This window comes from Chrysemys picta, chromosome 4 (genome assembly GCF_011386835.1).
Source record: "Chrysemys picta bellii isolate R12L10 chromosome 4, ASM1138683v2, whole genome shotgun sequence".
Taxonomy (NCBI): domain Eukaryota; kingdom Metazoa; phylum Chordata; order Testudines; family Emydidae; genus Chrysemys; species Chrysemys picta.
In genome coordinates, this window is record NC_088794.1 from 3,093,243 (window position 1) to 3,107,247 (window position 14,005).

The following is a 14,005-nucleotide window of genomic DNA, read 5'->3' on the forward strand; positions in this document are numbered from 1 at the left end:
GGGGGGGGCAGGGCTGGGCTAGCAGGGGCTGCGGGTCGGGAGTGAGGGGCACCGGCAGAGCTGGGGGGGGGCAGGGCTGGGCTGGCAGGGGCTGCGGGTCGGGAGTGAGGGGCACCGGCAGAGCTGGGGCGGTAGAGCCCCACAGGTGTAGGTAGGAGGTTTCCCATCCCCCCCAGTCCGACCCCCAGGCCCTGCTTCCTCTTTCTGTCTCTGGGGTGGGAGGTGGTGGGTCGCTGGAGCTGGGGGAACTGAACCGTGGCTGAGGGAGGGAGTTGCTGGGGCGGGGGGGGGTGGGGGGGTCTTAGTGCTTGGGGGCAGCTTGTGTGAGCTCAGCCCAGGGGGTTTAACGCTGGGGTTGGGCCCTGGCATCTGAGGCTCAGATGAGACAGGAAGTTGTGTCAGGGGTTTGGGGACAGGAAGTGGCTCCCGCCCTGAAAGTCCGACGGCTTCCTGGAGATAAAGGGGTTTTCATCAGGTGGAGGAGGGTGGGGCAGATTTTGGGGGCTCCCGGCACTGGGATGAACCCAGGAGTCCTGGCTCCCAGCCCCCCCCCCCCACTCTAACCCACTAGACCCCACTCCCCTCCCAGAGCTGGGGAGAGAACCCAGGAGTCCTGGCTCCCAACCCCGCCCCCCCCCCACTCTAACCCACTAGACCCCAGTCCCCTCCCAGAGCTGGGGAGAGAACCCAGGAGTCCTGGCTCCCCCCCCGCCCCAACCCACTAGACCCCACTCCCCTCCCAGAGCCGGGGGGAGAACCCAGGAGTCCTGAGGCTCTGGATGTGGGCCTGTCCTGCAGGGGCCCCGAGCAGTGGGATGGGGCTTATGCCCTTATATGGGTACAAGTGGCCCCTGGGGGGAGGAGCCCCCCCCCCCCCCCCCAGAGGCGCCAGGATGTGGCTGAGTTGCGACTTCTGCTATTTTCAGGGCCTCTCGGTTTGCAGGCACCCGGGGGCGGGGGGGGGGGGGGGGGGCGCCTGCAGGGGCCGGGTGGGGGAGGGGATGGAGGGGCTCTGTGGGGGGAGGATGGGGGACCGTGGCATGGGGTGTTTGTCCCCCAATGTCTGGGTTTAGGCACATGGTGCCCTGGGATCCCCTCCATTCATTGAGCCCTGACACCCCCCCACCCCCCCCCGAGACAGTGGCTGGTGCATGAGCCAGCCCCAGCCACCCCCCTTGCCCCCCTCCAGTAGGGGGCAGCACTGCTCCCCGACAGGTTGCCCCCCGACCGTGCCCCCCAATCCCAATCACAGCCCCCCACCCCAGAGAACACAACGGGCGCAGGGCAGCCGGGGAGAACCACACAACCCCTCCCCCCGGCCCCCGCTCTGGACTTTTCCATGACGCCACCGATTCGAGACCGCGCCCAACGGACCCGCCCCCCCGCCCACCAGCACGGCGCTGCTGCCTGCCCCGAACCACAGAGCAGTGCCGAGAAGGCCGGAAACTCAGCCCTGCAAATATAGAAACAGCCGCAGCTCTGCCGGTGCCCCTCACTCCTGACCCACAGCCCCCTGCCAGCCCAGCCCTGCCCCCTCACAGCTCTGCTGGTGCCCCTCACTCCCGATCGGCAGCCCCTGCCAGCCCAGCCCTGCCCCCCCCAGCTCTGCCGGTGCCCCTCACTCCCGACCCGCAGCCCCTGCTAGCCCAGCCCTGCCTCCCACAGCTCTGCCGGTGCCCCTCACTCCCGACCTGCAGCCCCTGCCAGCCCAGCCCTGCCCCCCCAGCTCTGCCGGTGCCCCTCAGTCCCGACCCGCAGCCCCCTGCTCTCTGTGGTGTTGGAGCCCAGGCTCCGAGACCTTCGCCAGGTTTCAGCCCCTGGGTCCCAGCCCTAGCGGGAACGTCTCTCTCAGCGTTTTTAGCCCAGGGGCTTGATCCTGAGTGTGTAGGGCCGGGCTCTGAGCCGCGCTGCCCCCGGGGGGCGTTTGCCGTATGGTCGTGCCTGAAAGGTTGGGCTGAGCCTGACCCTGTCGCCACACCTGGGCCGTCCCACTTGGGAACAAGTCCTTCTTCTCCCCCCCCCCAGCCTCTCGGCAGGCAGGACCCAGTTCGGGACCGGTGATCCCCCCAGAAATTGAAATTAGCGGGGGTGTTCGAATACACCAGGGGGTGAGGGCCGAGGGGTGAGACCGTGAGGGCGAAGGGGGGCTGACGGCACCATCGTAAAAAGTAAAAAATCTCCCCCGACCATTTTATTCAATATCACTCATGTTTTAAAATCATCATGCAAATGGAAACGGGGTCTTCTGCGAAGCCAGGCAGTTCCATCCCTCCTGGGTTCTTGTAGTTTGGCACAACTCTGTTAATGAACTTCTCGAATGCAGTGCGTTCATCTTCGGTGGCTTCTCGTGTGTCCGGTACATCCAGTCCTTCAGGATCTGCTCATCATCAGGCAGAAGGCGACTCCTTTCAGAACACAAGACTCTATTCAATGAGGAAAAAGATGCTGAACCGTAGCTGTTGTGACTGGGAGTAGCAGGAGAAAAATTCCTACTTCTTTCATCCCAGGAGACAGCGCACAGAAATTGGGCCAAACCACTTGTGCTGATAACGAAGAAGCTGAAGTCAAATCTTCATTCGTTCATCGTATGACGTTCCACTCTGTGTCTAAATGCTCTGTTCTGTCCTGAGCACGTGACAAACCATTGCTGGTAGCGCCTCACTCCACTCAACTGTCGGTGTTTTATAGGACAGGCATCTGTAAGTCCTACGTAGAGGTCGATAGAATCCAAAAGTTGTTGTTGTAGATTTGTAAGAATCAACTCTGTGTACTTGACTTTTCCAAACCCTTCTTGTCCTCTTCACTTAAGGATTCAATATAAATGCCTTCATTAGTCAACTTCCGGACTGAAGTCTTTGCTTCTCCCAGTACGTTTTCAATGGATAGCTCTCGGATTGATCCAAACGTAGCTCCTATTGCTGGACAAAGATCTCCTACTGTTGTAGCAGATGCCTGGATGGCCTTGTGTCATGACCCAAGTGGTTTCCACAGTAGACTTACGAGAGAGAGAGAACGGCAATAGTCTTCTCTGAACGTAGTAGCAAAAGGAATCCACCAGCCTCACTCCTTAGATCCATCCCATCTTGGTAGAGACTTTCCAAAGCCAGTAATAACGGCTGGAGTCATTTTAAGACAACAGCCAAGGATCGCTCAGGAGAAAGCCAGCGGGTTTTCCCAGCTTGGACTAATTTGAACTTCAGTCCCAGGGTATCTTCTCTATTTTCCAAGATATTCAGTCTTTTTGGACTCTTGCTGAAAAAAGAATATAATGAAGACATTAAATGTATAGCTTTTTAAATGCCTTTTGAAGCGTCTGCAGCTCGTACTAGTGCTAGGTGGAGTAGATGGCCTCTGCAGTGTGTATAGGAGAGATTAGGGTTACACTTTTCTCTGAGCTAAGCCTGTACTCCACCATGTCTTCCAGAGAAGTTTGCAGCTCCATCAAATGCACAAGCAGCATCTGTTTGGGGTCCAATAGACAAGCATTTAACTCTTCTAAGATGTGGGTTGTCACAGAGGCAACCGATGCATCTTCTATAACCGGAACATCTAGAAATGCATCTACTGGCCTACCACGGACATCAAGATAACGTACACAATGACTTCATGCTTGATGTGCATTTGCATCGGTGCGTTCATCGGCCATTATGTACGTTTTCTGAATGTGGTGAGAGAGATCTTCACTTTGTCTACTGCTGAGTCTTTCGCATGCTTCTAACCAGTCAGTTGAGTTTCTTGCAGAAAGACAGGGAGCCTTTGCCGCTCTTGGTAGGAACCAGTGTCCAACGCTGATGCCCTTAACGTTGGCCTGCAGTTTGTAGTGTGGGGTATCACTGTTTATTTAAGCAAGGATGATGTGACAGCCATGTTTGTTTGCATACACTGTGGTGTGTCTCCAGCATTCTTAGCAGCTTCATTAAGCACTTCTAAAATTGGCTTTGACGGTGACTGGCTAATAAGGCTTTCTGCAGCTCGATGCGGTCCGAGGTTTGGTGTTTTGCAGCCTTTTCACGTAGATGGTCAGCACTGGCTTTGCTGATCGGTCTGGCAAACCAAGCGCCTCCACTTGTACTATCTTAATCCACGGTACGCCCACAGCTTGAATACTGCGTGCAGTTCTGGTCGCCCCGTCTCCAAAAAGATCTATTGGAGTTGAATAAGGTGTAGAGAAGGGCCACAACAGTGATGAAGGGCATGGAACGGCTTCCGTATGAGAGATTAAAAAAACTGGGACTGTTCATCTTGGAAAAGAGACGACTACGAGGGGATATGATACAGGTCTATAAAATCCTGACTGGTGTATGGAGAAAGTGAATAAGGAAATATTAGTTACCTCATCTCATAACACAAGAACTAGAGGTCACCCAATGACATTAATAGGCAGCAGGTTTAAAACAAACCAAAGGAAGTATTTCTTCACACAACGCACAGTCAACCTGTGGAACTCCTTGCCAGAGGATGTTGTAAAGGCCAAGACTATAACAGGGTTCAAAAAGGAACTAGATAAGTTCATGGAGGATAGGTCCATCAATGGCTATTAGCCAGGATGGTGTCCCTAGCCTCTGTTTGCCAGAAGCTGAGAATGAGCGATAGGGGATGGGTCACTGGCTGATTCCCTGTTCTGTTCATTCCCTCTGGGGCACCTGGCATTGGCCACTGTTGGAAGACGGGACACTGGGCTAGATGGGGTCTGATGCACTATGGCTGTTTTTATGCTCTTATGTACAAATGAATTATAATAATTAAAATGTTTAGTACAGAAACTTCCCCGGCTTATGACCTCTCAAGATGGCGCCGATGTGAGATAACGGCCTTGGCAAATGCTGCATTTTAAAAATCTTGGCCTACTAGCAAACGTAAATATATAAGAGTTTTCCAGGCAAGCCTGGAGCAAAGTCACTAAACCACAGTCCAACCAACAAATGTTCCTTTAGCAACGTGCCCCTCCCGTCTCCCTCCCCCGCCCCCCCATGCATCGTCGTGGGCCGTGGTCAGCGGAGACCCAGAGGTACATTCGCATGAGTTCACTTCCCCACCCTGGCGGGTGAGGGGGGAAAAGGCACCTCGCTCTGACTGCTGTTTGTCGTGCCTCCGTTCGCTCCAACGCTCCGTCCCCGATGGCCCTGCGCCGTCACCTGCCACTGTGACCTCTGCGAGTCGGTCTCCTGAGGTCCCGCCAGCTCTGTGATTTCAGCTCTCAGCGGGGGAACCTCGCTGCTGGTGCAGGCTGGGCCGTCTCTTCCACCCAAACACTGGCCCGCAGCAGGTCTAAGCCCTTCGACCTGCTTATCCTTGATTGCAGCTCTGGTGGTCACTTAATAAACCAAAAAACTCTCCCTGGAGCCTCATCAACTTTCTCCTTAAACCAGGGAGAGGGACGGTCAAACGGTGCTGGAGTCTCTCAGACAGAGCCTGCACCACCAAGCAAAACACCTGTTCCCTCCCGCTCCCTCTCCCCTAGGGTCTGTCAGCCAAAGCCCCTGCTTAGCGAGTGCAGGTCAGTTGGGGGGTGACCAGTGCTAAATTTGTTCTGCAAAAGTTGTTGGGGATCAAGCAATTTTCTTTTACTTTCATCACTGATGCGGCCAAGTCCAAAGGCAGCGGGGTTCTGACCTGCTGGGCCCAGAGGTGCCGGGGCTGTGAACGGCCGGGCCCAGAGGTGCCGGGGCTGTGAACGGCCAGGCCCAGAGGTGCCGGGGCTCTGACCTGCCGGGCCCAGAGGCGCCGGGGCTGTGAACGGCCGGGCCCAGAGGCGCCGGGGCTCTGACCTGCCGGGCCCAGAGGCGCCGGGGCTGTGAATGGCCGGGCCTAGAGGCACTGGGGCTCTGACCTGCCGGGCCCAGAGGCGCCGGGGCTGTGAACGGCCGGGCCTAGAGGCGCCGGGGCTCTGACCTGCCGGGCCCAGAGGTGCCGGGGCTGTGAACGGCTGGGCCCAGAGCTGCCGGGGCTCTGACCTGCCGGGCCCAGAGCTGCCGGGGCTCTGACCTGCCGGGCCCAGAGGCGCCGGGGCTGTGAACGGCTGGGCCCAGAGCTGCCAGGGCTCTGACCTGCCGGGCCCAGAGGCGCCGGGGCTCTGACCTGCCGGGCCCAGAGGCGCCGGGGCTGTGAACTGGCACAAATGAAGCACTGAGGGTGACCCCCTCAATCGGGACAGGCTGAGCAGTTCTGCTGCCCTTTCCTCATACGCTACGGATAACACCATTGCATTCCCCCCGCATTCAACATTTGTATTGAAGCTCATGTTAAAATGCTCCCAGACCCAGAGCGTGTCTGTACAGCCGGGTATGAGGCTCAACTTATGCAAAATTGCCCATTAACAGTCATCAACTACACATAGCACATACTCCGCGCTAGCCCAGATTTCGGGGAATGAACGGGACGCTGCGGCCGCGTGTTCGGGTGCATCACTCTCACCACAGCAAGCGGAGCTGGTGGCAAGCAAACCGAGCCCTGAGGGCTCGTCGTTCGGTAACGGAGAATTGAGGTTAGGTTGTGCCTCAGCCAATACAATCCCCCAGAGAAGTGCATTGACTTTGTGACACCCGCCAACACGGCGCATTTGGGCAACGCCGCGCGCTACCTAGGCAGTGTGGGAGCGGTCGTGTAAATGCAGCCGGGGCCTGATGCCTTTCCCAGCGCAGCACTTGCTGTCGGGGAGAGCGCATGATGCAGCGTAACTATGAAATGAGGCCGCGCTGACGGGGTCAGAAAACCCAACGGCGGGTGGGCGGGAGCGAGTCTGTGGGTCACACTTTTCAGACCCGGTGTCCCCTTTCAGGTACAGGTGTTTCATCACATGCTTTCCAAGCGCAGATTAACGGTTCACGTTCCATTCAAATTGCCGCCGACGAAACTGGCAACTAGTTGACCACTGGGAGGGGGTGATGGGGAATTCACGGGGGGACCCCAGGGCCGGGAGGTGGCAGGAGCCGGGAGGTGGCTAGCCGGAGACCGGAGCTACCTTTTGCAGAGCACCTGGAGCTCCCAGCTGGGTTCAGTATGGTGGGGGCTTGGCTGGGCTGGCCCCTGGTTTCAGCTTCACGCCCCCCGCCCCGTCCATGCGAACGCAAGGCCAGCCAGCACCGGGTGGCTTCTCAGTTGTTCCCTGGTGAGATGAAATGGGCCGTTCCTGTCACGTTGGTATGTGGCCGCTGCCTGCCTCAGTTTCCCTCTGGCCTTTGCGGTGCCCAGAGGGCGCCCGCTGCTCCTGGCTGGCACTGGAGTGCGTCCCATGGGGCTGGCGGGGCCGTGACGGAGCTGGGCGTGATCCCCCCTCAGCTTGCCAGAGGGTCCCGAGTGACAAGGTTGGGGGGTGGTGATGGAGGGATTTCCGTGGCCCAGTTCCTGTCCGTGGACGAGACGCTCCCCTCAGCCGGATTCTCTACCTCACAGAGATTGGGGTGGGGGGGAGGCGCTGTTTGCCGTGTGGCTAAAATGTGACCCCCCCCCACACACACCCCAGGCATGTTCGGGCTTGAGCCGGGGCAGGGGAGGGAGGGCTGAGACCCGGCCGGGATGTGGGGGGTGCTGGAGTCTGAGCCGGGGAGGTTCCCACACCATGGATGAGGCAGGGCTGGGGGGCTTGATTTCCCCATGTGACCCCCCCCACATTAACCCCCCTCGGTGGGGTAGCCCCCCCTTGTAACCCACCCACGACCACATGGCCCCACATTGACCCATTGGGCGCCTGCTCCCGCCTCCCTCCCTGCCCCATTGGCCCAGCCGTTACCCCATATGACCTCTTGACCCCAAATTGACATTTACTTCTGGTGACCTGAAGCCTTCCTGACCCCATGGTGACCTCTTGTGACCCCACAGTGCCCCGTTGTTACCCCATGTGACCTCATTTGAGCCCCTTTGGACCAGATTCCCCCATCCCCCCGGGTCTCCCAGCTCTGTCTGCAGATCGAGGGGTGGGGACAGACTCAGAATCAGGGTTAACAGTGGGGGCTGTGCCATAGGGGAGCCACGGGGCACCGCGGTATGAGTGGTGGGAATGGGGGACCCGGTGCCATAGGGGAGCCACGGGGCACCCCGGTATGAGTGGTGGGAATGGGGGACCCGGTGCTATAGGGGAGCCGCGGGGCACCGCGGTATGAGTGGTGGGAATGGGGGACCCGGTGCCATAGGGGAGCCACGGGGCACCCCGGTATGAGTGGTGGGAATGGGGGACCCGGTGCTATGAGGGAGCCGTGGGGCACCCCGGTATGAGTGGTGGGAATGGGGGACCCGGTGCTATAGGGGAGCCCTGGGGCACCCCAGTATGAGTGGTGGGAATGGGGGACCCGGTGCCATGGGGGAGCCGCGGGGCACCCCCGTATGAGTGGTGGGACTGGGGGACCTGGTGCTACAGGGGAGCCGCGGGGCACCCCGGTATGAGTGGTGGGAATGGGGGACCCGGTGCGATAGGGGAGCCGCGGGGCACCCCGGTATGAGTGGTGAGAATGGGGGACCCGGTGCTATGAGGGAGCCGTGGGGCACTCCGGTATGAGTGGTGGGAATGGGGGACCCGGTGCTATGAGGGAGCCGTGGGGCACCCCGGTATGAGTGGTGGGAATGGGGGACCCGGTGCTATGAGGGAGCCGTGGGGCACCCCGGTATGAGTGGTGGGAATGGGGGACCCAGTGCTATAGGGGAGCCCTGGGGCACCCCAGTATGAGTGGTGGGAATGGGGGACCCAGTGCTATAGGGGAGCCCTGGGGCACCCCAGTATGAGTGGTGGGAATGGGGGACCCGGTGCCATGGGGGAGCCGCGGGGCACCCCCGTATGAGTGGTGGGACTGGGGGACCCGGTGCTATAGGGGAGCCGCGGGGCACCCCGGTATGAGTGGTGGGACTGGGGGACCCGGTGCTGTAGGGGAACCGCGGGGCACCCCGGTATGAGTGGTGGGAATGGGGGACCCGGTGCTACAGGGGAGCCGCGGGGCACCCCGGTATGAGTGGTGGGAATGGGGGACCCGGTGCTATGAGGGAGCCGCGGGGCACCCCGGTATGAGTGGTGAGAATGGGGGACCCGGTGCGATGGGGGAGCCGTGGGGCACCCCGGTATGAGTGGTGAGAATGGGGGACCCGGTGCTATAGGGGAGCTGCGGGGCACCCTGGTATGAGTGGTGAGAATGGGGGACCCGGTGCTATGGGGGAGCTGCGGGGCACTGTGGTATGAGTGGTGGGAATGGGGGACCTGGTGCTATAGGGGAGCCGCGGGGCACCCCGGTATGAGTGGTGGGACTGGGGGACCCGGTGCTATAGGGGAGCCGCGGGGCACCCCGGTATGAGTGGTGGGACTGGGGGACCCGGTGCTATAGGGCAGCTGCGGGGCACCCCGGTATCAGTGATGGGCCTGAGGGCATGTCACAGACACCATGATGGGCACTATGCCCCCCAGCTTTGGAAGAATCCCTTAGAGGAGCCCCTCCCTCCAGTGTGCCAGACCCCCAGGGGTCCCCACTTCCTCCGGGGTCGGCTCAGAGACCTCCAGTGAGAGCCCCCAGTGTCCTCCAGCAGCCCCCACTTCTCCCCCTGCCCCCAGGTCCTTTGGTCTGGGGCTGGGGGCTCTGCACAGCTTCCCCGTCCTCGCCAATTTCCCACCGCACTGGCTTGGGTCCCGTTCCGTCGGCCCGCGAGGCCGGGAGCCAGGTTTGAGCCCTGTTCCTTCGCAGTGTAGACGCAGCCTCGCCGGACGGCTGCTCCAGGAGCCCAGGAAATGTAGCCCCCAAGGCCACGGGGTGACCTGCGGTGGCGTCCGGCCAGCCGGGGCCAGAGAGGCTGTTTTGGGGGGTGGCTGAGTGGGCTCCGGCCCCCGGCTGCAGTGTAGACATTGGAGAGGTTAACGCAAGTGGTGCTAGCCCCGGGGTTACGCTGCAGTGTGGACAGACCCTCCCGGCTGCCCTGCGGGCAAATGTCATCCCCCCCGCTGGGGAAACTGAGGCACAGGCAGGCTTCATAAAAATACGACAACACATTCCCCGCCCAGGGTTTGAACTATGCAAGCCGGGGGGTGTCAGGGGCCCCCCAGAGAAGGGGAAAGCAGCCGAGACGCTGCTGCTGGTGAGGGATACACCTGGGCAGAGCATGGCACGGCCGTGGTGGGTTCTCGTAACCGAGAGCCCCTGAATCGCAGCCCACCGGCAGGGCAGGGAGGGCTGTCCCAGGGGTGAGGGGCCTCCCCAAAAGGGGCAGCCGGGTCCTTGCAGGCACACAGCCTGGGGGTTGGGTTCAGGTCAAAGGGGGCCTTCCAATGTGGGGGAGCCCCCTGCATCTCACGGCTAGGTGAGGACCAGCTTTGCATGGTGACCAACCTACCCTAATCCCCCCCAATGCTCAAGGGGTGGCTCTCTGCCTCCCCGGGCTCGGGGGGATGGGTGCCCCAAGCTGGCTGACCCTGGGGGAAGGTGGGTCCCCTGCCCCTTTGCTCCCTGGCTGACGAGGGGAGGAGTCATGGCAGGGCCCCAGGTCACTGGGTGAGACGCCTGGGGTTTGTCTGGCTGAGGGCAAACATAAGGATCTTCCCCCACCGGGGAAACCGAGGCACACGGGAGTCATAAAAATGACAAAATTCCTGTCATCACAAGGCCCATGTGGTACAAGGTTGCCCTGTGGCACCCCGATGTCAGAGATGGGAACGGGGGGCTCTATGTTATAGGGGAGCTCTGGGGCACCCCAATATCAGAGATGGGAATGGGGGCCCCTCTGTTATATGTGAGCCCTGGGGCACCCCAATGTCTGTGGTGAGAAGGGGGGTGACCTGTTGGTAATAAAGAGGAACTGGGGGAGACAGCACGATCAGAGGGGGTGCTGTGGGGTACTGAGTGGAAGAGATGGGGGCTAGCACGGTTTGAGAGGTGGGACACCTTGCTGGTTTTTGAGGTTCAAAGGAGGCAGCCCCAGGACCCTGCAATATGACAAAGGAGCCCCAGAGGATTATGGGGGGGTCTCTGGAGAACCCCCCTGCCTCAGTGTCAGACCCCAGACCCGGGTAACACAAAACCAGCCAAACCTTTATTGTCTCCAAACCGAAGAGAAGGTGGATTTCGGGGGGGCTGGTGGAGGGGGTTTGATCCCAGTCGGGGAAGCAAGGGCTGTGTGTTGGGGGGCCGGGGGAGACATCCTGTGGGGGCGGGGTGGGTCACTGCGCCCTCCCCCAGATCTCACTGCACGGCCTGTTCGTTCGCGCTGCTGCTGGAGTCTTGGGGTTTCATGACGTCGGGGAGCTCCGGGGGGCTGGAGAAGGGGTCGATGCGGAGAGCCTCGAAGGAGTCATCTGGAGGAGGAGAGAGGGTCAGAGAGGCAGGATCAGCCCCCCAGGCTCCCCACGGCCTCTTCCCCCCAAGCACTCACCCCCGGCTCGGAAAGCCAGGCCCACCGTGGCCGGGGCCTGGGGCCGCGCCGTCTGGCTGGTGAAGCCGCAATCTCCCAGTGTCTTGCTGTCGTCTAGCAGCTGGTCATCCTGGGACGGAGAGAAGGGAGACAGTGGAGCGGCGCCACATGCAGCCGCCTCTGGGGCAGGGCGGCTGGGGAACCGCCGCATATAACACGGCACAGGGACTGACGACCAAGGGGAGAGCGCCCCCTGCCTGCTCCCCGCAGCACGTGACCCCTGCCCAGCCCCTGGCCCACAGCCTCCCCTGCCCAGCCCCCTGCCCCATGGCGCCCCCTGCCCAGCCCCCACCAGCCCCCTGCCCCATGGCACCCCCTGCCCAGCCCCCAGCCCCATGGCGCCCCCTGCCCAGCCCCCACCAGCCTCCTGCCCCATGGTGCCCCCTGCCCAGCCCCCACCAGCCCCTGCCCCATGGAGCCCCCTGCCCAGCCCCCAGCCCCATGGAGCCCCCTGCCCAGCCCCCACCAGCCCCTGCCCCATGGAGCCCCCTGCCCAGCCCCCACCAACCCGCTGCCCAGCCCCCTGCCCCATGGAGCCCCCTGCCCAGCCTCCACCAGCCCCTGCCCAGTCTCCCGCCCCATGGTGCCCCCTGCCCAGCCTCCACCAGCCCCCCGCCCAGCCCCCACCAGCCCCCAGCCCTATGGCGCCCCCTGCCCAGCCCCCACCAGCCCCCTGCCCCATGGTGCCCCCCGCCCAGCCCCCACCAGCCCCCAGCCCTATGGCGCCCCCTGCCCAGCCCCCACCAGCCCCCGCCCCATGGCGCCCCCTGCCCAGCCCCCTGCCCCATGGTGCCCCCTGCCCCACACCTTGTAGAGCCGCTGCTCCTCGGGGGGCCGCTTGAGGATGCCCTCCACGATGCGCTTCAGCTCGTACACGGTGCTGGACTCCTTGGCGTCGGTGAAGATGGTTGTCTTGTGGCGCCGGATCATCAAAAACACGTCCTGGGGGCGGGGGACGGGGGGGGGGGGGGCAGACGGACACGCAGCTCAGCGCCAGGCCCCGCGCGCCACCGCCCCCCCCGGGGCGTGCCTCAGTTTCCCCACCGGCTCAACGCCAGGCCCCGCGCGCCACGCCACCCCCCCCCCCCCCGGGGCGTGCCTCAGTTTCCCCACCGGCTCAACGCCAAGCCCCGCGCGCCGCGCCACCCCACCCCCCGTCCGGGGCGTGCCTCAGTTTCCCCACCGGCTCAGCGCCAGGCCCCGCGCGGTCCCGGACGTGCCTCAGTTTCCCCACCGGCACAGCGCGGGGGCGGCTCCCGGGAAGGGGCCCGGCAGTGGGGGAGGGGGGAGGGGCGGCAGGGTCCCGGGGGGGCGGGGTCCCGGCAGTGGGGGAGGGGCGGCCCTGGGGGAGGGGCGGTCCCGGGGGGGAGGGGGGGTCGGTCTCGCTCTCTCGCTCACCATCCCGGCCGCTCCCCGCTCGCCCAGACGCAGCCGCAGCCCCCGGCTCCGCCACCGTCCCAGCCTGCACCGCGTGACCCGCGACGCACGGCGCGCGACCCCGCGCTGGCCGCCATCTTGGGAGAGGCGGTGCCTCTGCCAGGGCGGGAGGGGCGGGGGGGAGGCCGGGTCAGCGGAGCGGCAGGACCAATGGGGAGAGGGGAAGGCCTGGCGGGCGGCCATGCTGGGAAGGTCACTTCATAAAAGGCGTACACGGGCGGCCATGTTGAGATGGTCACGGCAGCGTCTGGCCGCCATAGCGCGGAGGGGCGACATGTTGAGAAGGTCATGTGCCAATTCGCCATCTTGGAAAGGTCAAAGTTCAAGGAAGGGCGGAAAAACACCTACCGGCAGCCATTTTGAGAAGGTCCAATGACCTTTTGCGGACCCTGCCCTGCCGCCATGTTGGGAAGGTCAATGGAGTGGGGTGAGCCCGGACGCCTGGGTTCTATGCCCCAGCCCTGGTCGCTGCACAGATCCCCTCCCCAGATCGAGATCTGTGAGCCAGCCCCAAGCCCCTTCCCCAACGTTTAGCCAAGACACCCAAGCGCATCTCGGCCAACGTGCCGGCTGTGACTTTCCCGGTGGCGAACTTCCCTCTGAACAGTGCCGCTGCCTCTGCCACTGTTCCCGCCGCCCCTGTCCCCACTGGGCTTCCGCAGCCGACCGGCTGGCCTCGAACTTCCTCGCTGGCCTCGAACCTTCCAGCACCCGCCAAGCCCACCTTGGCCCCCCCAGCTCCTGGCCTGGCCTGGCCCACCCAGCCCGTGGGCTGGCCCGACCCCCCCACTTCATATTGCAGCGAGAGCCCCCTGTGTCTGCACGCGGAGATCGGACGCCATGCAAGCGCAGCGCCGTGTGACGCCGACAGACCCCGGGGGTCAGCGGGTGGGATCGAACCTGGGACCTCGGGAACTAAATGCATGAGCCTCTCCTGCAGGAGCTAAAAGCCACGTGGCCCTTAGCTCAGGCTGTAGAGTCAACTCATTCATCTCTTGCTAAGTAGTCTCAGTGCCACTAGATCAGGGGTGGGCAAAGCTTTTGGCCCGAGGGCCACACAGGGGTGCAAAACTCTATGGAGGGCCAGGTAGGGAAGGCTGTGCCTCCCCAAACAGCCTGGCGCCCTCCCCCATCCGCCCCCTCCCACTTCCTGCCCCCTGACTGCTCCCCTCAGAACCCCCGACCCATCCAA

At 62.6% G+C, this 14,005-nt stretch overlaps 1 protein-coding gene across 1 annotated transcript; it reads right to left on the reverse strand.

The window, feature by feature from the left end:
• Positions 1–10,976: 10,976 nt before the first annotated feature.
• ELOB (elongin B) lies at positions 10,977–13,011 on the reverse strand. The gene is made up of 4 exons (XM_065591186.1): positions 12,775–13,011; positions 12,184–12,318; positions 11,338–11,446; positions 10,977–11,260 (listed from the first exon to the last, which is right to left on the reverse strand). Exons 1-4 carry the CDS (start codon positions 12,994–12,996, stop codon positions 11,148–11,150), a joined length of 579 nt encoding a protein of 192 aa, XP_065447258.1. The 5' UTR covers positions 12,997–13,011; the 3' UTR covers positions 10,977–11,147.
• Positions 13,012–14,005: the final 994 nt, after the last annotated feature.

Coding starts and splice junctions, on each gene's coding strand:
- ELOB (XM_065591186.1), bottom strand. CDS start 12,996: ATGGCCGCCCGCCAGGCCTTCCCCTCTCCCCATTGGTCCTGCCGCTCC. Junction 11,447..12,183: donor AGGAGCAGCGGCTCTACAAG/GTGTGGGGCAGG, acceptor TCTCCGTCCCAG/GATGACCAGCTGCTAGACGA. Junction 11,261..11,337: donor CCTGGCTTTCCGAGCCGGGG/GTGAGTGCTTGG, acceptor CTCCTCCTCCAG/ATGACTCCTTCGAGGCTCTC.